This window comes from Glycine soja, chromosome 1, assembly GCF_004193775.1.
Source record: "Glycine soja cultivar W05 chromosome 1, ASM419377v2, whole genome shotgun sequence".
Classification (NCBI taxonomy): domain Eukaryota; kingdom Viridiplantae; phylum Streptophyta; class Magnoliopsida; order Fabales; family Fabaceae; genus Glycine; species Glycine soja.
In genome coordinates this window covers 57,180,594-57,202,127 of record NC_041002.1, presented here as the reverse complement: position 1 = coordinate 57,202,127, position 21,534 = coordinate 57,180,594, and the positions used below count along the sequence as shown (strand labels likewise).

General features: G+C 38.7%; 1 protein-coding gene across 1 annotated transcript; it reads right to left on the bottom strand.

The window, feature by feature from the left end:
- Nucleotides 1-188: 188 nt before the first annotated feature.
- Nucleotides 189-20,274, bottom strand: LOC114368297 (protein CHROMATIN REMODELING 25). The gene is made up of 21 exons (XM_028325613.1): nucleotides 20,137-20,274; nucleotides 19,655-20,062; nucleotides 19,488-19,574; nucleotides 19,153-19,393; nucleotides 18,943-19,068; nucleotides 18,813-18,869; nucleotides 18,622-18,708; nucleotides 18,232-18,327; nucleotides 17,962-18,012; nucleotides 17,150-17,224; nucleotides 16,944-17,030; nucleotides 16,570-16,661; nucleotides 16,357-16,489; nucleotides 4,050-4,169; nucleotides 3,842-3,955; nucleotides 3,653-3,736; nucleotides 3,037-3,114; nucleotides 2,890-2,948; nucleotides 2,136-2,310; nucleotides 1,100-1,198; nucleotides 189-510 (listed from the first exon to the last, which is right to left on the bottom strand). The coding sequence occupies exons 1-21, from the start codon at nucleotides 20,244-20,246 to the stop codon at nucleotides 217-219; spliced, it is 2,673 nt and encodes an 890-aa protein (XP_028181414.1). The 5' UTR covers nucleotides 20,247-20,274; the 3' UTR covers nucleotides 189-216.
- Between the last annotated feature and the right edge of the window lie 1,260 nt (nucleotides 20,275-21,534).

The window sequence follows — 21,534 nt, the reverse complement described above, 5'->3', positions numbered from 1 at the left end:
TCAGAAATCCTTGACATTATATATATCTAATTAGTTCTCAAAATGACTAAATTATTGGACCAAAACAAGTGTTAGCTCATATTTTTTTGTTGTGGGTAAGGGTAATTGTGGCGTTTTAAGAAGATAAAAAAAACACCGTTAAATTTTGCCAGCTTCTGTTGACAATAAGATGTCGTTGATTTCCAAGATAGACGAGGTGAAAACATAAAATATTACTCAATTATCATCATTGATATTAGCAGGACATGATCTTTTCTGTGGCAATACTTTACTTACAAGAGAGTACTGGGGCTTAAATGCCACATTCATGGAGATGTTTTTAGTAATCCCGACAGAAGCAGACTGCAATGGTAGTCTGTTATGTAAAGAAAAAGGAGTGGGCTTTTGTTTACCGTTCTGCTTTGACTTGAGTAATTCCTTTTTTGGATCCTTTTGCTGTAGCTTGGGACTCATAATAGATTCAACGGGTACCAGTCGTCCGTTAACTTGGTTTGTGAAGACAAAAGTCACCTGAAAATATAGAGCAGTGAATGCAACCAATTTGGCTCCTTTTTAAATGTTGTGAATAATCCGGCAAATCAAGTATTATCATGGGCAGACTTCCTATTTAGGTTTTTACATGTTTAACTTCAAGGTGAAACAGCTACTTCGGTTTGCAACAATCTTGTCATGAAGGAATCATGTTCCTTGGGAATAGAAGAGGCAGTAAAACTGTGAAGAAAACTCCCAAAATTTTCATGCTAAGCATATATGGAGATGGCTTCTTTATCTCTATGTTCCTACCTTCTCATTTAAATATTTAATGCGAAAACCAGAAAACAATGTATACATGAAGTTAAAAGGCATGCAAAAGTTTAACGCCTCTAAATATACGACTACGGCTGTGTTTAATCTAATCATATATTCCAAACTCACTGAGCTTTATGTAATTTCTAGTATTACTGAAATGAAATGCAAGAATGACAGCACTATGAACCCATGGAGCATAATTTCAATTTGCAAATTATGCATAAAATAGGATTTTATTGTTGAACTTGATTAATTTCCTCGCAAAACAAAAAAAGAGGGAATGAAAATGCTTTAAAATGCTATGGCACACCTCATCACCGGCTGAAGCCTGAAGTATAGCATCTGGTACAGAAGTTGGGAAAAAATGATGGCCCCAACTTCCTAAATCCTCTTCCAATGGGCTCCCTACCTGCAATAAGGAAATGTAAGAGTCAAGACTACAACTATTTTTTCTTTGAATTCTCTTCAATCAGGAGGTAAGACAGACGCAGGTAAAAGCTTGTTAGTGGTAGATGAAGCAGGTGATGCAAGCAAGTCTACTACTCTTGACCCATTGGGCCTTCCAATTGGTCCAATTACAAGAGAAAGGGTAAAGAAAGTCAAAGAAGCATTAAATAATGATAGTTAGAGGCAAAGTAACAATCAGGAGCATTAATTAATTCAATTCAGATTCAAGGAATGCATCACAATAAGGATTAATTGATTCCATTCAAATTTAAAGAGTGGAATATAATGGGTAATAAAGAAATCTCATAGTTCAGAAGTTGCAATTAATGTCACGAAGAATTGCAACCATTTACTTCCATTATTAAGTGCAGGTGGACGCATGAATAGTTTGGGAGGGTTCAGCACCAACACATGAGGAATTCACTGAACCAATCATAAAATTTTAAATATATATTGTATTTTTGTTTATTTTATAGTAGTATAATTTAGAAACCATTTGAAATTGTAGTTCTTTACTTTTCATGTTATTTTCATTAATTTGAAATCAAAGAAAACCCAATGAGGTTATTTTTCTCTCTCAGTTCTCCATTGAACTTTACTAGAACTTATCAAGGAGACCTTTTGTTGTGGTGTTCACCCTGGACTTATCAAGGCCTCTCCTTGTGGTGTCCATCCTAACTTTATTATTGGGGCTCTTGTCTCCCTTATAGGCCACAGGTCCAGGTGCCTTTTCAAATCTTTTTAGTTTTTTGGTTCAATATCAAAATTGGAGTTTTGGGACTTTGTTTTCCAAGGATTCTCATCAGCGGGAATAAAAGTTGAACCAAAGATATTCACCCAAAAGACGAGACCCTGCACATTTTAAACTATAGCGTACATAAACTTTATATCGAGGTAACCTGCTTTTCTGATCTTTTTAAATTCTGTAAGCAGCCAGCAATTTCTGCAAATCCACCAATATCAGAGGTTTCTTCATCAGATTCACTATCTGTTATTGTTGACTGGGCTTCAGTGCTTCGAGGGCCATCAAATGTTTGACACCGACTGCATTGCATGTTTTCATGAATCTCTGACCTAAAGAAACATTATAAAGCAAATGTTAGACAGAACTAAGTAAGATCCCTGGTGCATGTTGTGATAGACAGTACATAAGATTTGGGGTGCGTTTCTTTTCACCCTATCACACCATTAGTATCAACCATGACTACAATTGCACCATGGCCAACTTCTTTTATGATTACTTTATGTGTTATCAAGATGATTGCATGACCAACCACATTTATTAACTAATTGGTAGGACCGTAATGTTTCAGTGGCTGTGCCGACTTTTTCTAGTCACTAGTCATTGTTGTTCCTCCCTTGCATCTATCTCTAGTTCATCAAATTCAAAGATTTCAAAAACATTGAGGATCCTATCACTATTAGAATTTGAACCATTCGATCTAGCATCCTTCAATATCAAAAGAATCTAGATAGTTTCACCACAAAATTCAGGGAATTATTATCAATTATCTAGTTTTCTCTTTCCTCCATTCCATTAAATTCCAGGTACCAAATGCATATGAATCTTTTGCACATTTGTATGTTACCTCTTTTTTTTTTTTTTTTGAAAGGCATTGTATGTTTTTTTGAAAGGGAAAAAGAATGCATTACTTGATGTTCTCATGAAAAGTAAACAAATCACGAAGATTCTCTGTTGAAAGCAAGTTACCCTGAAAATAAATGAAAGAATGAATAAGATTGTAAGACATGGAATAAGCAACATCGACTAGAACACATGGGAGAAGCAGCAATTTTGACCTGTGCCACAAGGCTATCGGTTTGCTCCTGCTGAATGACCTTTTGCAGCCCTTCTTTTGACATCTGACGCTGGTAGACCTACACATAACTTAGTAGTTTACTAAAGGGACAATAATACCTTAATGAAGGAACTGAAGCTAAATGAGTAAAAAAAATGTAACATGCATTTGTGTAAATAAGGTTAAAAAATAAAAGAATTCTATAAATAGAAAATAAATCAAATAGGAAGAATTAAAAAACAAATTCAACTCAAAATAAATAAAAAAACTTCGTACCCCATTGTCCAGAGGCTCTTCACTATGCGAAGGTATGGGAGAGGGATATTGACTCATCAAATAGGAAGAATTAAAAAACAAATTCAACTCAAAATAAATAACTATAACTAAATTAAGAAATTAAAATGCATAATTGACAAATTCATTAATCAGTCCAGATTCATTCTATAGTAAAAAAAGATAAATTCAAATAGAATATATAGAGAATATAAGCGGGTAGCAAGAATGGAACCCGCATCGTTAGCTTGGAGTTGGAAGGCTAGCGGCTGTAGTTGGCATTGACTCATCATTTTGATTTAATGTCTCTAATTCAAAACCAAATGTGAAACAACAATATATACCTTTTCTTCTATTGTTCCGGCACTCAAAAATCTATAAATATAAACTCTTTTCTTCTGTCCATCCCTCCATACTCTTGCTGCAGCCTGTTTATTGGCGAGGAAGAATAGCAAACAAAAGAACATGTGTAAGAGAGAGACAGAGCACGAATATAAAAATTTTAGCTGTCACAACTAAACTGAGGGCATTACTTGTTTATCATTTGCTGGATTCCAATCAGGATCGAACAAGACAAGTCGATTTCCACCAATCAAATTGAGTCCACAACCACCAGCCTTGCTGCTTAAGAGAAAAACAAATTCGTCCTGCAATTTATCAATTATTTTTATCAAAAGATAATCACATATGATGCTTAATGAATTACAAGTAAGGAAAATTATGAAATGGTATGCAATTTACCTTGGATGGATCATTAAAGCAGTTGACCAACTTCTGCCTTTTACTGATTGATGTAGAGCCGTCAAGCCTCAAGTGAGGGTACCTTCGTTCCCGACACAATTGAGCAAAAAGATCAAGAGTCTGTTACATGGGAGATAGTTTAGCATAACAAGAGTAGGTAACAAAAGAAAGCATGAAAGATTCAGTTACCATGGAGAAGCAATTTATTTTGTTTAATATTTTTATTTTTATAACAGTAAAATCTTGTTCATAGCAGAGGCAGAGTTTCGAGCTATGGCTCATGGAATTTGCGACATGTTACCGATGAAGATCATTCTTGATATTAGAGTAAACCTACACTGATGGGTTCATTTTTCTTTTCTTTGTACTATTGTCGACAGCTGTAGACAGCTGTAGTAACTAACTAACTTCAGTTAGTTACACAGTTAGTTCTGTTCTGTTAGTTAGCTCTAATATAAACAGAGCATGTAATGATTCTAAACTTGGGTTGAATAATAATATCTTCCTCACTCTCAATCTCTATCTTTTTCTCAAAACTCTATTATGGTCTACAGAGCACAATTCTGATCCTCTTTCTCGTTCATGGCTTCCGCAATGAATTCTCCTCCTTCCTCCCCGCTGCTGCACTCTTCACTGGTGGCTCCTTCGTCGTCTCCATCACCGAAGACAATCTCGCATTCAATCTCTCTAAAGTTAACAAGAAAGAACTATATTCTTTGGAGTCAACAAGTTGAGCCAATCATCAAATGTCACAAACTCTTTCAATCTCCCGTAAGTCCAGTGATTCCGCCAAAATTTCTTACGATTGCAGATCGTGACAACGGAGTTGTCTTTGCTGAGTATCAAGCATGGGAAGAACAAGATCAGTTCCTCCTTGCGTGGCTTCAATCAATGATTTCTGGTGAAATGCTTTCAAGAGTTGTTGGATGCAAATTTGCGTGGTAGATTTGGGACAAAATCCACTCACTTCAACTCTATCACCAGCGCCAAAGCTCACCAAATCTGTAATGAGCTTCGTGATCTTTCTTTTGAAAATCGCTCTATTTTTGAATATCTTCTTCAGATCCAAGCACTGGTTAATTTACTCACTGCCGTTGGAGAGTCCATAACAGCCCCGAGCATCTCGATCTTGTGCTTGATGGACTTCCTACTGAGTATGAGGCCATGCTCTTGATGAGGTTGCCAATTTTAAGATTGGTGAAGTTGAGACCATGCTCTTGCAGCATGAATCTCGCATTGACAGGGCCAAAAAGCATTCCCTGGTTTCGTTTAATCTAACTGAAGGAAACTTTAGGGCTAATGATTCATCTTGACCCTCGAATTCCAATTTGCAAGGTCAAGTTCATCTAAGACCTATGTTGCTACTATTCCTATGGCTTCCAATCATACGGCTTCCATTGCTTCTTCCTTTGTTGTTTCGACTGTGGCTTCTCATGTTGCTTCTACAACTACTCAAGCACTAGCTCAGCAGTGCCCTCTGTTCTGGACTCCTTACTTAACCTCAATACATGTTGCCACCACAGTTTGCCTATCCTCAACTGTATCCAACTCAGCTGCCCTACACATTACCCAATCATGTGCCTTCAAGTTCCACATCTCAGGCTGCTCCTCAGGCTTATCTTACCAGCACTGCTCAGTCTCCTTCACAGAGCTGGCATCCTGACTCTGGTGCATCTCACCATGTCACCAATATGTCCCAAAACATTCAGCAGTTAACTCCATTTGAGTGTCCTGACCAGATTACTAATGGTAATGGTCAAGGACTTAACATCAATTCCTCAGGTGTCTCTACATTTCTTTCTCCTTTAAAACCTAATTTGTCTCTTGTCCTAAATAATCTGCTGTTGTTCCCTCAATTACTAAAAACCTAATCAGTGTGAGTCAATTTTGCAAAGATAATGATGTTTTCTTTGAATTTCATTCTTCTTTTTGTCTTGTTAAATCACAAGATACTAAGGTAATTCTTCTTCAAGGGTTGGTGGGACATGATGGTCTCTACCAATTTCCTGCCTTACAGTCTTTGGTGCCTCAGACTTCTCAGTCTCTTGGCACTGCTGATTCTGCTTCTGTTAATTCTGTTTTTGTTAATAAAAATGCTTCTGTTTCTGTTGATAGAAGTGATTCTGTTGTTTCTATTGTAGATACAGATTCTTGTAAATCTGTTGTTCCCATTGTAAAATACAGCTGCTTGTACTTCAAGTTCATTTTGACTAGGTCATCCTAGTGTGGATGCTATGAAAATTGTCTTCAAACTGTGTAATATTCCACCAATTAATAAAAATGATTGAGTTTGTAATCATTGTTGTGTTGGTAAGTCTAACAAACTTCCATCTTCTTCCTCTAAATCAGTCTATTCAAAATCTTTTCAACTTATATTTACTGATTTGCAGGGCCCTGACCATATTCCTTCTCCCTCAGGTTTTAAGTATTATATTACTTTTGTTGATGCTCATAGTTGGTTGACCTGGGTATACATACTTAAAACTAAATCAGAAACATTGGAAGCTTTTAAACAGTTCAAAGCTATGGTTCAAACTCAGTTTAATCTTCCTATTAAAGCTGTCCAATCAGATTGGGGTGGGGAGTTCCGACCCTTCACCAAATTCCTCAATGACCTGGGAATTTTGCATAGATTAATATGTCCCCACACCCATCACCAAAATGGGGTTGTTGAAAGGAAGCATCGACATATATTGGAACTTGGTCTAACCTTACTCTCTCAAGCTAACATGCCTCTTCATCATTGGAAGCAATTCCAGTCTCATTCAGTCCCTTGTCTCCAAACTGAATGTTTTTTTCCCCTAAAGGATCAAGGTGATTTGGATTATTTTTTGGGAATAGAGGTCTCAACTCAACCAAATGGGTCTCTTATTCTAACCCAATCAAAATACATAAGGGATCTACTTTGCAAAACCAACATGGAAGAAGCAAATCCTATTTCTTATCCTATGGTTGGAGGCTGCAAACTGACTACGACAGGTTCTGAAGATGTCTCTGATCCTACCTTATATAGGTCTGTTGTAGGGGCACATCAGTATGTCACCATCACAAGACCAGAAATTTATTTTTCTGTTAAATAAAGTTTGTCAGTTTATGTCTAAACCCTCTGAACAGCACTGGTCAGCTGTCAAGAGGAATCTAAGATATCTTAAAGGTACCATATCAATGGGATTAACGTTTCAGCCTGCTTCCACCAAGCATCTTTTTTCTATCCATGCCTACTGTGATGCAGATTGGGCCTCTGATCCTGATGACAGGAGGTTCACATCTGGTGCAGCTATCTTTCTTGGTCCAAACTTGATCTCCTGCTGGTCCAAGAAACAAACTGTTGTTGCACGGTCCAGCACTAAGGCTGATTGGGTTTTATCTCTACTTTCTGAACTCAAGGTCTCTCATGCTTCTCCAGTCATTCTTTGTGACAATACAAGTACAGTGGCTTTGGCTCATAATTCTGTCCTTCACTCTCGAACCAAACACATGGAGTTGGATCTGCTTTTTGTTCAAGAGAAGGTGCTCACTAATCTGATTCAAGTAGTCCACATTCCTGCTGTTGATCAGTGTGCAGACATCCTCACCAAGGCTCTTACACCTTTTCTGTCTACAGGAACAAGCTCAAAGTGCTTGAGAATCTTTCAGCCAACCCCCCTCATGAGCTTGTGGGGGGGTATTAGAGTATACCGACTCTGATGGTTTTATTTTTCTTTTCTTTGTACTATTGCGAAGTGGAAACAGCGACACGTCTCGTTTGGGGGGAGAGTTACGCTTATAAAGTCAGTCCTAACCTCTATTCCAATCTTTTTCTTTTCTTTTTTCAGGGTACCCAAAATCGTGGTGGATAAACTGGTTCGTATACAACGTAGGTTCCTTTCGGGCGGGGGAAGTGACCTCAACAAGATTGCTTGGGTCAATTGGGAGATTGTTTGCCTTCCAAAAGAGAGGGGTGGTCTGGGAATCAAGGACATCACCAGCTTCAACTTGGCACTTCTAGGCAAATGGAAGTGGGAGTTATTTCATCGTCAGGATGAGCTATGGGCAAAGGTTCTGGTTTCAAGGTACGGGGGCTGGAGGGGACTTGCTGAAGCACCATATGATAAAAATAAGTCCTTATGGTGGAGAGACTTGAAGTTAGCTTTACATCAACCATCAATACAAAATGTGTTTCGGGATGGCATAGCATGGAAAGTGGGGAGAGGTGATAAAATATTGTTCTGGGAGGATAACTGGCTTCAGGGGGATGCAGCTTTGGTAGCACGATATCCTAGACTATATCTCAACTCCTGTCAGCAGAACCACAAAATTATGGATATGGGAGCGCAGAAGGATATGGGCTGGGAATGGAATTTCAAATGGAGGAGGCATTTGTTTGATAGCGAACTAGACATGGCTGCTAGATTCCTATGTGACGTGGATGGCTGTCATATACAGAGGAATAGAATGGATGAGTGGATTTGGAAAGCTGATCCGAGTGGTTCATATTCGACTAAAAGTGCATATGCTGAGATGTGGGGGGAGGCTGCAGCAGATAATCAAGTGCAGGATTTTGAAGAATTATGGAAATTAAAAATCCCACCCAAGGTTGTTGTTTTCGCATGGAGACTCTTTAGAGATAGATTGCCGACTAAGTCAAATCTGACAAGGAGAAATGTGGCACTCAATGACACATCTTGTCCATTTTGCAGGAGGACTGAGGAGGATGCAGCTCATTTGTTTCTCCATTGCCACAAAATCCTGCCTTTGTGGTGGGAATCTATGGCGTGGGTGAACATTCTGGGGGTTAGTCCGCAGTACCCAAGGCAACATTTCTCCCAACATGCTGCAGTTATGGTTAAAGGAATCCGACAAAATAGATGGAAGTGTTGGTGGATGGCTCTCACTTGGGCTGTGTGGCAGCAGAGAAATAAGATACTTTTCTCACAGCAAACTTTTGATGTTAGAACTGTCACTGAGAGTGAAGAGACATGAGTGAACGTGGGAGAGAGTGCGTGGGAGGGAGGGGAAGAGTGAACGTGAGTGAGAGGGAGAGGAAGAATGTGAGAGAGAGGGACAAAGTGAGAGAGAGGTTCAGTTCCTTTGAGCGAAACACAGAAAGGGAACGTCAGAAGGAAGCAGTGCTGCCGGAAGTCGGTGAGTCTGAGTGGAAAACGGTGAAGTCAAGGAGGAGTAGATATCTGCGCACACAGATACATGGCAGGAACGGACGTCGGCAGCAAACAACCCGACGGAACTGGAGGGATGATGCAGACATCACCTCTTTCTACTTCACTAGATTCTCAGAGGAGGTAACAAAGGCAGAGCTCTGGCAACACTTTAGCCAGTGGGGGGAACTGAAAGAGATTTTCATCCCCAACCGGAGGAACAGAGAAGGGAAGAGATACGGTTTTGCTCGTTTCAGAGGAGTAGGCGACAGGAGGGGCATCGAAAAGGAGCTCGATAATAGCTTCATACGGGGACTCAAGTTACACGTTAACATCCCCAAGTACGGACGCTGTGAATTGACGAAGGAACCACTCCGACAAAGGCTTGCGGGCGTAAAGGTGGACATGACTGAAAACACGCGACTGGGGAAGGCTCCTTGCGGAGCTACAGTGTATAAATCAGTCAACAGATCATACGCAGAGGTAGCAGCATTGCCAACACAGAGGACGAACCAGTTGACTAGAGCGAACAACCAATCTGCCGGAGGTGATTCATCATCGTCTACGCTGTCGCTAGACATCTCGGAGGAAGACAAGGCTAGATATGAAAATGTTTGGGTAGGCAGATTGAAGAAGCTGGAGGTTTTTGAAAGGCTTGAGGAGGAAGTAGCGTGGCATATAGGCCCAACCATATCGGCCAAATATATGGGCGACGACATGACCCTTCTTCTTGGCCTATCAGATAAGCGAGCAGCAGAGATCATTCGTGAAGAGACAGAACAATCTTCGTCACTGTTCTACTCTCTAACGAAATGGAGTCATCAACTGCGGATGGGTACCAGATTGATATGGTGTCGTTGCTGGGGTATTCCGATACTCGGGTGGAAGGCGGAATATATTCGGCAAATGGTGGCGGCAGTGGGTGATATGGTTGACATCGACGAAGACGTTGAGAATATGCAGAGATTAGATCGGGCTAGGGTCTTGGTGAGGACACCGCGGCCACCGCTAGTCCACCACACCACGCGCGTCCTTATTGATGGCGTTAGCTACTGCATTTACATTGTTGAAGAAAATGGCGGTACGGAGACAAAAGGGTACCGCCATGCTAGGAGCTCATGGACGTCCTCGGAAGAGATTATCTCTGACATAGACGGAGACGACTTGGCCACTGTGCGGTCGTGGTCGACGGATGTACCTCCGACAGCGGCAGTCGGCGAACTGGGCAGCGAAAAGGCGCATCACCGTTGCGACACTCAGCCAGCTCCTTTAACCACTGGTCTCGACAACGAACCAGTGGGTAATGACCCGTCCGACAGGTTGGTGGTCTCAAAGTCCGCCTCGGATATCGTGGAAAGCTTAATGAGGAAACAATTTGAATGGGGAACAGAAAAGCAGATACCAGCAAGTGTAACGTTTTATGAAAAGTCAATGGAACCAAAGGATTTGGGTGAAAAACTTCCTCAAATAACCAGTGCAGGCCCCTGTTTTTCTGTTCGTGATTCTGAGATTTCTCTTTATGAGGAAGAAGCAGCAACTCCCAAGTCTGGTCAACATGTGGAGTCTAGTTCACACGAGCCACACACCCCTTCCCCTGGTGTTTTAACAGCCCATAATCATATTGGGCCTTCCACCTTTAACTATACAGAAGCCCAGTTGCATGGATCCCATCAGCAACACCAGGACTTATCCAAGGATCTACAGGTGTACTCAAGAAAGAAGTGGTTCAAAAAGAAACAAGCCCATCATGACTCTTCAACAGAGTTAAAACCTGCTCACTTAGAAAAAGAAAAGGAAGATACTACGGAGAGACAGCGTGAATTAATATATCAAATGGGGCTGACCCATGGGGGAGATTCACAACAGCTCATGAGGCTTATGGCAGATTTGGAGCAGAGAGATGGTGACATGGCTGCAGAGAAGGGAGTAGACAGAAGCACTAATGATTATTCTCTCTTATAACTGTAGAGGCTTGGGGAGGGGGGTTAAGTGGGCTGCTATTCGCAAGCTCAACTTAAAGTATAAGGTGGACTTAGTTTGCTTACAGGAAACAAAAAAAGACTGTATTACTAAGCTTATCTGTCAGAACCTTTGGGGAGATCCTACTGTGGCTTGGGATAGTGTCCCAGCAATTCACACTGCTGGAGGACTACTCTGCATGTGGAATAATTCAGCCTTTGAGGTAGAAAGGAAGGTAAAAGGCACGAATTTCTTAATGTTGGCAGGGAAATGGATTAAGGAAGATATGAAGATGTCCATAGTAAATGTTTATGCACCTTGCGATAATGCTGGGAAGAGAGAATTGTGGAATCAACTGAAGCAGCTAAAAGACTCTAATCCTGAGGATGTTTGGTGCTTCCTTGGAGATTTCAACAGTATTAGAAGCATGGATGATAGGATAGGCTCCTCTCAAAGGACTGTGGGTGATTATGATACTGCTGGCTTCAATGACTGGATCTCAGATATGGAGTTGCAGGAAATTAAAAGCCATGGCAGTAGATTTACTTGGTGTAGGCCAAATGGATCTGTGAGGAGTAGACTTGACAGATGTCTGGTATCTGAGCAGTGGATAACTAAATGGCCTGATACTTCTCAACAAGTGTTGCATAGGGATTATTCTGATCACTGCCCAATTCTTCTAAAAACAGACATGGTGGATTGGGGTCCCAAGCCATTTAAGGTGATGGACTGCTGGCTTAAAAATAAACATTTCCAAGCTCTGGTCAAGGATGTGTGGTGTGGGGATCAGCAACCTGGATGGGGGAGTATTGTGTTGAAAAATAAATTGAAGGTCTTAAAATCCAGCATAAAAAAATGGAGTCTCGAGTTTGGGGATATTACTAGACATAAGATGCAACAATTGAAGCAGCAGTTACACCAAATTGATATTTCAGCCCAAGACAGACCCTTGGGGGATGATGAAATGCAGACCATGAAGTCTATACAGCAGGAATTGTGGGAGATTTCTTTTGCTCATGAATCAATCTTGAGACAAAAATCTAGAATCAAATGGCTCAGGGAAGGTGATAATAACACGGCCTTTTTCCATAAATCTATCAACTTCAGAAGGCACTATAATGCAATTCAAGGTATGCTCATTGAAGGTTCATGGGTTCAGAACCCAAAACTGATTAAGGATCAAGCTGTAAGCTTCTTCTCTGCCAGATTTACAGAAGAAAACCATGACAGACCTACCTTGGATGGGGTTATGTTTAATTCCATTACTCACACTCAGAGGGAGGAGCTGATTGCCCCGTTTTCAGATCGTGATCTTAGGGAGGCTGTGTGGAGTTGTAGTGGAGATAAATGCCCTGGGCCGGATGGCTTCAATTTTAATTTCATCAAAGAGTTTTGGGAGATTTTCAAACCAGATTTCAGGAGATTTGCTGATGAGTTTCATGTCAATGGATGTTTTCCTAAGGGTAGTAATGCATCTTTCTTGGCTTTAATTCCTAAATTCAATCACCCACAGTCTTTTGATGATTATAGGCCCATCTCCCTCATTGGCTGTATGTATAAGATCATTGCTAAATTATTGGCTAATAGATTAAGAAAAGTATTACCTGGCCTCATTGATGAGAGACAAACAGCTTTCATAAAGGATAGACACATCCTTCATGGAACTTTGATTCTCAATGAAGTTATAGAGGAAGCTAAAAGAAGTAAGAAACCAGCTCTGGTGTTTAAGGTGGATTTTGCAAAGGCTTATGACTCTGTTTCATGGAACTTTCTGGATTATATGATGGTCAGAATGGGGTTTTGCCCAACTTGGAGGAAATGGATCAAGGCTTGCAATCAATCAGCTTCTATATCCATTCTTATAAATGGCAGTCCCTCAAATGAGTTTGTCCCCACTAGAGGTTTGAGGCAAGGGGACCCCTTAGCCCCTTTTCTTTTCAATATTGTGGCAGAAGGATTGACTGGCATGATGAGGACAGCTCTATACAAAGGTCTGTACAGCAGCTATTTAGTAGGGAAGCAGAAGGTGCCAGTAAACATTCTGCAATATGCAGATGATACTGTCTTTGTGGGAGAAGCTTCATGGGATAATGTGTTGGTCATGAAGGCAATGCTTAGAGGCTTTGAGATGGCATCTGGGTTAAAGATTAATTTTTCCAAGAGCAGTGTGGGGATTTTTGGTGCTGATTCTAATTGGGTTCTTGATGTAGCTCACTTTCTCAAGTGTAGGCAGATGGAGATTCCCTTTCAGTTCTTGGGGATTCCTCTAGGGGCTAAGTCATCTAGCTGCTTGGTGTGGGAACCTTTGATTAAAAAATTTGAATCAAAGTTGTCTAAGTGGAAGCAGAGAGCTCTTTCAATGGCAGCGAAGGTCACACTGATAAATTCAGTGCTAACTGCTCTACCAATTTTTCTGCTGTCTTTTTTTAGAATTCCTCAAAAGGTGGCTCATAAAGTGAGATCCTTACAAAGGAATTTTTTGTGGGGGGGCTCCCAAGATCTCACCAAAATCGCCTGGGTGAATTGGAAAGATATTTGCCTTCCAAAGGAGTTGGGGGGTCTCGGGATTAAGGATATCTCTAGTTTTAATGTTGCCTTGTTGGGAAGATGGTTATGGGCTTTAGCCTCTAATCAAGATCAGTTGTGGGCTAGAATTCTTATCTCAAAATATGGTGGCTGGGCAGATCTTAATAATGGCAGGGATAGACCTTGGCACTCTTATTGGTGGAGGGATATTCGAAAAGTAAGTAAGCAACCTGACTTTAGTCCTATCCATCAACATCTGGTTTGGAAGGTAGGGGATGGAAGTATAGTCAACTTCTGGAAGGATAAATGGCTTGGGGCTGCTTCAAATCTTGAACAGCAGTTTAATCAGCTGTTTCTCATCAGTAAACAGCAGACCAGTTCTATTTCTAATATGGGTTTCATGTCCCATGGTCATTGGTGCTGGGATTTAAAGTGGAGAAGAAACTTATTTGATCATGAACAGGATGCAGCTGTGGCTTTTATGGAAACCATTAGTAATGTTCATATTCAGCCTCATTTGAAGGACACCTTGAGCTGGACAGCTGAATCTTCGGGTTTATACTCAACTAGGTCAGCTTATAGATTGCTAATCACTGCTAACAGCAATCATCCTCAGTCCAATATTTACAAGACAATTTGGAGGCTTAACATTCCTCCAAGAGCTGCGATTTTCGCTTGGAGACTTATCAAAGATAGATTACCCACTAGACAGAATCTCCTAAGAAGAAACATTCTCATTTCGGAGCAGCACTGCCCCTTATGTGGATCTCATCAAGAGGAAGCTGGGCATATATTTTTTCACTGTAAATTGACTAATGGACTTTGGTGGGAATCAATGAGGTGGAAGCGAGTGGTCGGACCTCTAGCAACAATTCCAATAGCTCATTACACTCAATTCTGTGATGGCTATGGTGTTGGGAAGAATCAAAACAGATGGCACAGATGGTGGATTGCTTTAACAAGCTCGATATGGAAGAATAGAAATCTCCTCATATTCCAAGGCAAAAGTTTTGAAACATCAAAAGTCATGGAGGATGCTTTATTCCTTTTGTGGTCATGGCTGAAATCTAGGGACAGAGACTTCTGCACTTCCTTTAACTTTTGGTCGTCTAATCTTGGAGACTTCTTTGGTTAATTTAGGTCTCTTGTATTTGTGGGGGGTTTGCTGTTTTAATTCTGTATTGGTGGGAGGTTTAGATGCTCTGCATCTATGTATTCACCAGCAGCACTTCTGGTGCTGCTGTGTCCCTTATGTTTAATATATATATATATTATCTTTTGCCTTTCAAAAAAAAAAAAAAAAAAAACTTTTGATGGTAACAAAATACTGGAGGACGCTGTTCTACTCCTATGGACATGGCTGAGGACTTTTGAGGAGAACTTTATGATTTCTTTTAATCACTGGTCGTCAAACTTACCAGCAGCTTTTATTCAGTAGTGGGGTAGCTTAGACAGATAGAGTTATTAGTAGCAACTACAATATGTATTCTTACCCAGTCTCTGGTTCCTATAGAGACTGCATATAGTCTGATTGGGGAACCAGGAGACTGATGGTTTTTGCTTCTTTGTAAATTAGTACCTCTGGTACTTTTATTAATATATTTATCTTTGCTGATCAAAAAAAAAATTGTTGACTGCTGTAGACAGCTGTAGTAACTAACTAACTTCAGTTAGTTACTCACACGGTTAGTTCTGTTATGTTAGTTAGCTCTTATATAAACAGAGCATGTAATGATTCTAAACTTGGGTTGAATAATAATATCTTCTTCACTCTCAATCTCTCTCTCTCAAAACTCTATTACTTGATGACCTCAAGATAGAATATGAGAAACCTATGAGGCTATATTGTGATAATAATTCTACCATCAACATTGCACACAATCCAGTACAGCATGACAGAATCAAACATACATAGATAGACTGACACGCCATCAAAGAAAATATAGAAAGTGGTCTAATAACTAGCACACATTCCTGAGGCTTCAATTGGCAGATGTGTTTACCAAAGGGCTCTCCACAAGTCCACAGAATGATTTTGCAATCTTACTTGCAAGCTAGGAATGATAGATATCCATTCACTAGCTTGAGGGGGAGTGTTGGCGTGACTGGCTGTATGTGATACGATTAGATATGGTATGTAATTAAGTAGGATTGTGATTGTAATTACTATAATTAGGGGATTGATTGTGTATGGTTTTAATTTGTGATTTGTTTCCTTATTTCCTTAATTAGGGCAGTCTCTTTAGGATATTTATATTTGTATCAATTTTCTACATTTCAATCAATAGGAACAATTCAATCTTTACTCCTCTATTTTCATGTAAGGGTGTGATACAGTTGTTTTGTTATATTTTAAAATTGTCAGAGGATAACTAGAGAAGGGACTAAAGTGCCACCCCACAAGGAGGTGACTTCTACACGATAGTATAAAATCAGTTCATCTAAGCAAGATTGTTAGTAGTAATAACTGAAAACATAAGCCTTGTGAGATTCATTATTTGGAAAAATATTTTATACTGGATGCTTCCTGAGCTGACCTCAAAAACTACATAAAATTGGTTATTCACAAAAATAAATCATCGCTTACAAGTATGGATCTTAATTCATTCTAAACAGTCACAAAGGTCAGGTACAACTTCTATTAAAAGAGAGCACCTCAATGTAACTTCTCATTTGTTACCATATACCTGAGTGTAGTTTGAGACAAGGACAATGCGGTCATTTGTTCTCTGACGTAAATGAGCAAGTAATCTTGCTAAGACATGCATTTTCCCTGATAGCTCAACCCATGCTCCATGCCCTCCCGTCCATGAGCCAGACCTACAATGTATACTACCCTTATAGGATGACTAAATTAAGATGTCAAATGAAAGGCTGAAACTTAAACTAAAAATATCTACCTTCCAGATAACATTTCAGGAGGGAAGAATCGGATACAGTCCTCAAAACCTGAAGTTCCTGGACTCCCACTTCGTATGGTATCATAGATAAGCTACAAGACACTAAATTCTTTGAGAATGAAAGTATGTGTGGAACTTACCTTATCAGACAGGAAAGTAGAAGAAAGATTTCCTTCACAATTTTTAATAGAGGATTTAGGGTTAAGAGGAGGAAATGGATGAAAAAAAAGAGTCTACTTGCCAATTTAAATGGCACTGAGAAGAGCTTTCACAATTTATTATTATGTACGAGGAAAGAAGTTATACAGACTGAACCAGTAAAACAACTTCCCCCAACTCTCCTCCGGAAAGAAGAAAAAAGATCCAGATCATACCTTTGGATGATTGCACAACTTTTTGAGAGCTGTTATGTAGGCCAAAATCTTTGATTGCTTCAGTTCTTCAGTAATTGCCCGCTTAACCTGTGATTGAGGACATGGATTTATCAATTCGGTTTTGATAATCTTGTTTCTATCAATTCCCAACAGTGTAAAACACCTTATGAAAAATAAATTTTGGCTCAACAAAAAATGGACTTTACATTTTTGGATTGTATAAAATGTTTATATAGTTCTGACTGCAGTGGAGTCAACTTGCAGCAAACAACTTCAACTATCTGTGCCACAAAAGAAATAGGTCATGGATATAAGATTAAGAGCATAGGTAATCACCAATTACCTACAGTTACTTTTCATGTGCTTTAAGGGAAATAGCTTCAGTCAATATAATAAATCAAAATATGTTCAAATACTTCAACAATCAAGGGCTGAAATCTACCTTCTCATGGAATCAGATGCCATTACCAAATCCGAAGGATTTCTTGGTGTGTAAAAGTTACTTTACTTAATCTAGCTAGTGGCTGTGGAAATCAACAAACATCTACAATTTGTGTAATGTTCACATCTGTGATGGTTTCTTTGAATGAGCAGCTTCATTGGGATAAAATTTGGCGTTTGGCTTCTACTTGGTGTAAACAGTCTTTTAGAAGGTTTTCTCTTGCAGAAAGTCAGAAACATTGAGGGATTGGGTAGCTTTGATCCATTGATGTTTAATTTAGTCTCTAGAGTTTGTTTTCATTTTATGTTCTAAACAGGATCTCTTATCCTCCTATCTCTTTGTACTCATCTCTTTGTTTGAATGAATTTCTTCTTTTATTATATAAAAAGCAAGCTCATACATTTCTAATTATTCAATGCAAGGAAAGAGAATTAATCTTTCAAGAACACTACAATGAAAATGCAGGGGAAAATAAAAAGGTTGCACACATTGTTTTTCTTTAAAGCAAAAGAACATGTGATTGAATAGTGCAACAATTCAGTAAGTTTGGCAGAAAGATAAAGAAAAGTGCAATACCTTAGGTGGTAAGTGATTTGATAACAATGCATTAGTCCTTCTTAATATGAACTGCAAAAACATGTTGTCCAGTCAATCTTCAGGAAAACAGAAGTATATTTTCTTATCAGAACACAAAAGAAATTAATTGCACTTCATAACCATTCAGCTATCAGTTCTATATAATAAATTCTTATAGTTATCAAGCAGGATTACAACTTCAATTACTAGTGATGGGTAATAATACAGCTTTCTAAAAGTACAGAACGAAATCTCAATCATGGGCATTACCCGGTTAACATTGACACTTAATTCAGCAGACTGTTCAGCACCTAGCTTCTTCTCTTCCGCAGTGGCAGCAGGTTCTCTTCCACAAATAATTGGTGCCTTCAAGGTACAAGTAAGCCATAGTAAAAATTAAGAATCAGAAGCAAAGAGAAGGGGGGATAACCCATTGTCCCATTCCAGCATCACATCTCCCGGAAACATTCTGAAGTTGGTTTTCCTGTTATCTTATCAGTGTCTAACGGAATATTCCATACATACTATACAATTAACAACTGGATAACTCCTCTTTCCTAATTACTTGTATATTCTGACATAGGACGAGCTAAAGCTTTTGAAACAATGTACATCCAAAATCTAAAAAGGCAATCAAAATATATAAAGCAATCAATATACCTCATAGTAACGTCGAAAATGTGCAATATCACCCAATATTCCAGGATTAGTAAAGTTAACCATTGCAAAGAATTCTTCTAAGTCATTCTGCAAGTGACATATGTCCGTAAAAATTTACAAGAGTGAAAAACATATGAGGATTTTGGATTGTAATTGACAAGACAGACGGACAATCATGCATAGATCCTCACTTGCAAGGGAGTTCCTGACAACAAAATTCTACGTTTGCAGGGGAGAGCTGCCAATGCCTAATCCAGGAAGTTTAGTGAGAAACATGCTAGTAAAGGAGGGAGAGGAAAAAACTCCAACAAAATACAATACCCGGTTTGTTATCGTCTGATCATTTTTCAGTCTGTGAGCCTCATCACATATGAGAAGGTCACATGAGTCAGTAGAGCTAAACTTTGACGAATGCATTCGAAATGTCTCATATGAAACAATGAGCACCTGCAAATCAGGGAATATTAACGGAGTACATATGTAGTTCACGCTATTTAATCAATAGAAGAATGGTTAGAAAATTCATTTCACCTGTAAATTGCTTTTGGGACTTGTAAAATTGTCAATCCCGGAGATGACATCTTCCCTTGTGCTTTCACATAAAGCAACAAGAGGAACTCTTTCTCCAACCCACTTTTTGATTTCAGCTTCCCAATTGCTGACAAGGCTGGTAGGAGTCACAATGATGGCCTTTCGAACCATTGGTTTGCCATCAAACCCTTGAGAAAGTAGAGTATATAGTAATGTGATGGACTGCAATGTCTTCCCCAAACTGTGCAAGAAAGAAAACAAAGGGACCCCTGTCCTCCTGTAATGAAAGAAAAGTGTAGTGTGATAATGAAAAGATTTGAAAAGAAACAAGTTACCCCATATCATCTGCCAAAATGCATCCGTGTATATTTGGTGTGGTAGACAGGCCTGAGACACAATCAAACATGAACTGAACCCCTTCTCTGCAACGAAAGAGTTAAAAGAAATGGTTATTTGGTTAAATTGAGTAAAAGTATGGTATGGAATGGACAATGATGTTGACCTCTGATGTGGACGAAGGTAACGAACAAGCAACGGATCAACTGTTATGGTGGTAAAATTAGCATTAGCATCCTCGGAGTCTTGAGGGTGCCACAATACGAGAGGATCAATCCCGGGAGGCAAAGAGGGCTTGAGCTCCTCGGCAACATCAGCAACAGCAACAGCAACATTGAATTTGGAGTCGTCTAAGGCAGATCTAGGAATAGGAATAGGAATAGGAGAGGAAGAACCCCAGGGAACAAACCTTTTGCGAGCGGAAAGCTTACGAGTAAGGTCTTGATTGTAAGCGGAAGCGGAAGCATGAGATTTAGAGCATGGAGGTTTGAAGGGCTTTCTACAAACAGCCGCTCCTTGCGATACTGATAGAAGTCGCGGTAGCAACGATTGTCTCTTCACCACGAGGTTGCCCCTACAAACACAAATACAATTCTCAATTTCATAAATTGCGCTGACGCTGTAATAATACCTTACTATACTACTTACCTGAGCAAGGCATCCACATTCTGAGATTTCCGTTCTTCGATATCGTCGTCGCCGTCGCCGTCGCCCGAATCAGAAGAACACCAACCCACTTCATCTTCCTCTTCCTCCATTCTCACGCTCACGCCGCCCCCGCCAAACATTTTCATTTAAATCTTATAAATTCAATTCCTTCACTAAATTTAATAACACTCGTTAATTTTTATTTTAGACCATAAAATCCAATTTGATTTTTTAATTTATTTCCCAATTGATTTCATATTTATTTTTTTATTATAAATTAAAATATTAATCTCTACATTTTAATTTTGAAACGTTAAATGCACAAAAAACTATTAGTTTACTTATCTTATTTATTACAAAACAGAGTTAAAAAATTAATTTTATTTAAGTATACCTTCTTCTACTACAGTGATACTCATTTCACTTTTATCACAATGATTCACTCATTTCTCTCTCTTCTTTCATTTTAAATTTGTTATTACTGTTACTAAAAGCAAGAAACTAAAATAAAAATCTGTTTATCAAATCTCATTTTATCCTAAGTTTTCAAACTTAATTAAACAGGTAATCAACTCAATCAATCAAGATATCGAATTAGAGTCATTGTTTGAACAACATGAATTAATATATTATTAAATATATAATTTTTCAATTAAAAATACAGTGTAAAGATATATTTTTATTATTTAAAATCGAATAATAATTATTGGTATAGTCTTTCTAATTTTTTTAACCATCCCGAGGTTTTGGGTTCTATTACTTCCAACCACAATTTTTCACAATATTTCCCCTTTGTTTGGATGCCAGTAAGAAAAAAGAGAAAATGGAAAAGAATAAATGAGAAGATAAAAAAGGAGAAAATAGGTGAAAGATAGGATGGAAAGAGAGATTGTTTGATTGAAGATAGATAAAATAAATAATAGAACAAAAATATTTGAATTAAAGTTGTTAAATTGATTCTTGGAAAAAATTAACATTTTAATCTTATCATGAGTGTTTATTTATAATTTATTTTTTTCAACTACATTTTTTTGTTCTCAAATGAATGGAGTTCACGAAAAAATCACAAACTCACCCACCAAAGAAATTATCAATTTTGAGTCTGATTGAAACTCAAATAAGTGACACACCTCCACAAGTCTCCTATTGTAAACATTTTTAAGACTTGCGTTGCATCATAAGACAAATTAGGATTTTTAATTATTTTGATACAAATAAATATCAAATTAAAAATGTTGTTGCGTTTGAAAATTAATAAATGAAAGTGTTGTGTCTATGTTTGTTGAAACAAACAATAATAGACACATGCTAGTTACTAAGCCTATAAGATACAAATAATGCTTTGTTGGTGTAATCCTTTGTGCAAGTTTGTTGAAGTGAAAAAAATAAGAAAAAAGT

Bases quoted from the DNA above. Each gene is read 5' to 3' on its own strand.
- LOC114368297 (XM_028325613.1), bottom strand. From the start codon at position 20,246: ATGGAGGAAGAGGAAGATGAAGTGGGTTGGTGTTCTTCTGATTCGGGC. The intron at 18,870-18,942 runs GTATTGTATTTT...TTCCTGGATTAG, and splicing joins ATCAGACGATAACAAACCGG to GCATTGGCAGCTCTCCCCTG. The intron at 2,311-2,889 runs GTAATGCATTCT...ATGTTTCTTTAG, and splicing joins ACTTTTCATGAGAACATCAA to GTCAGAGATTCATGAAAACA.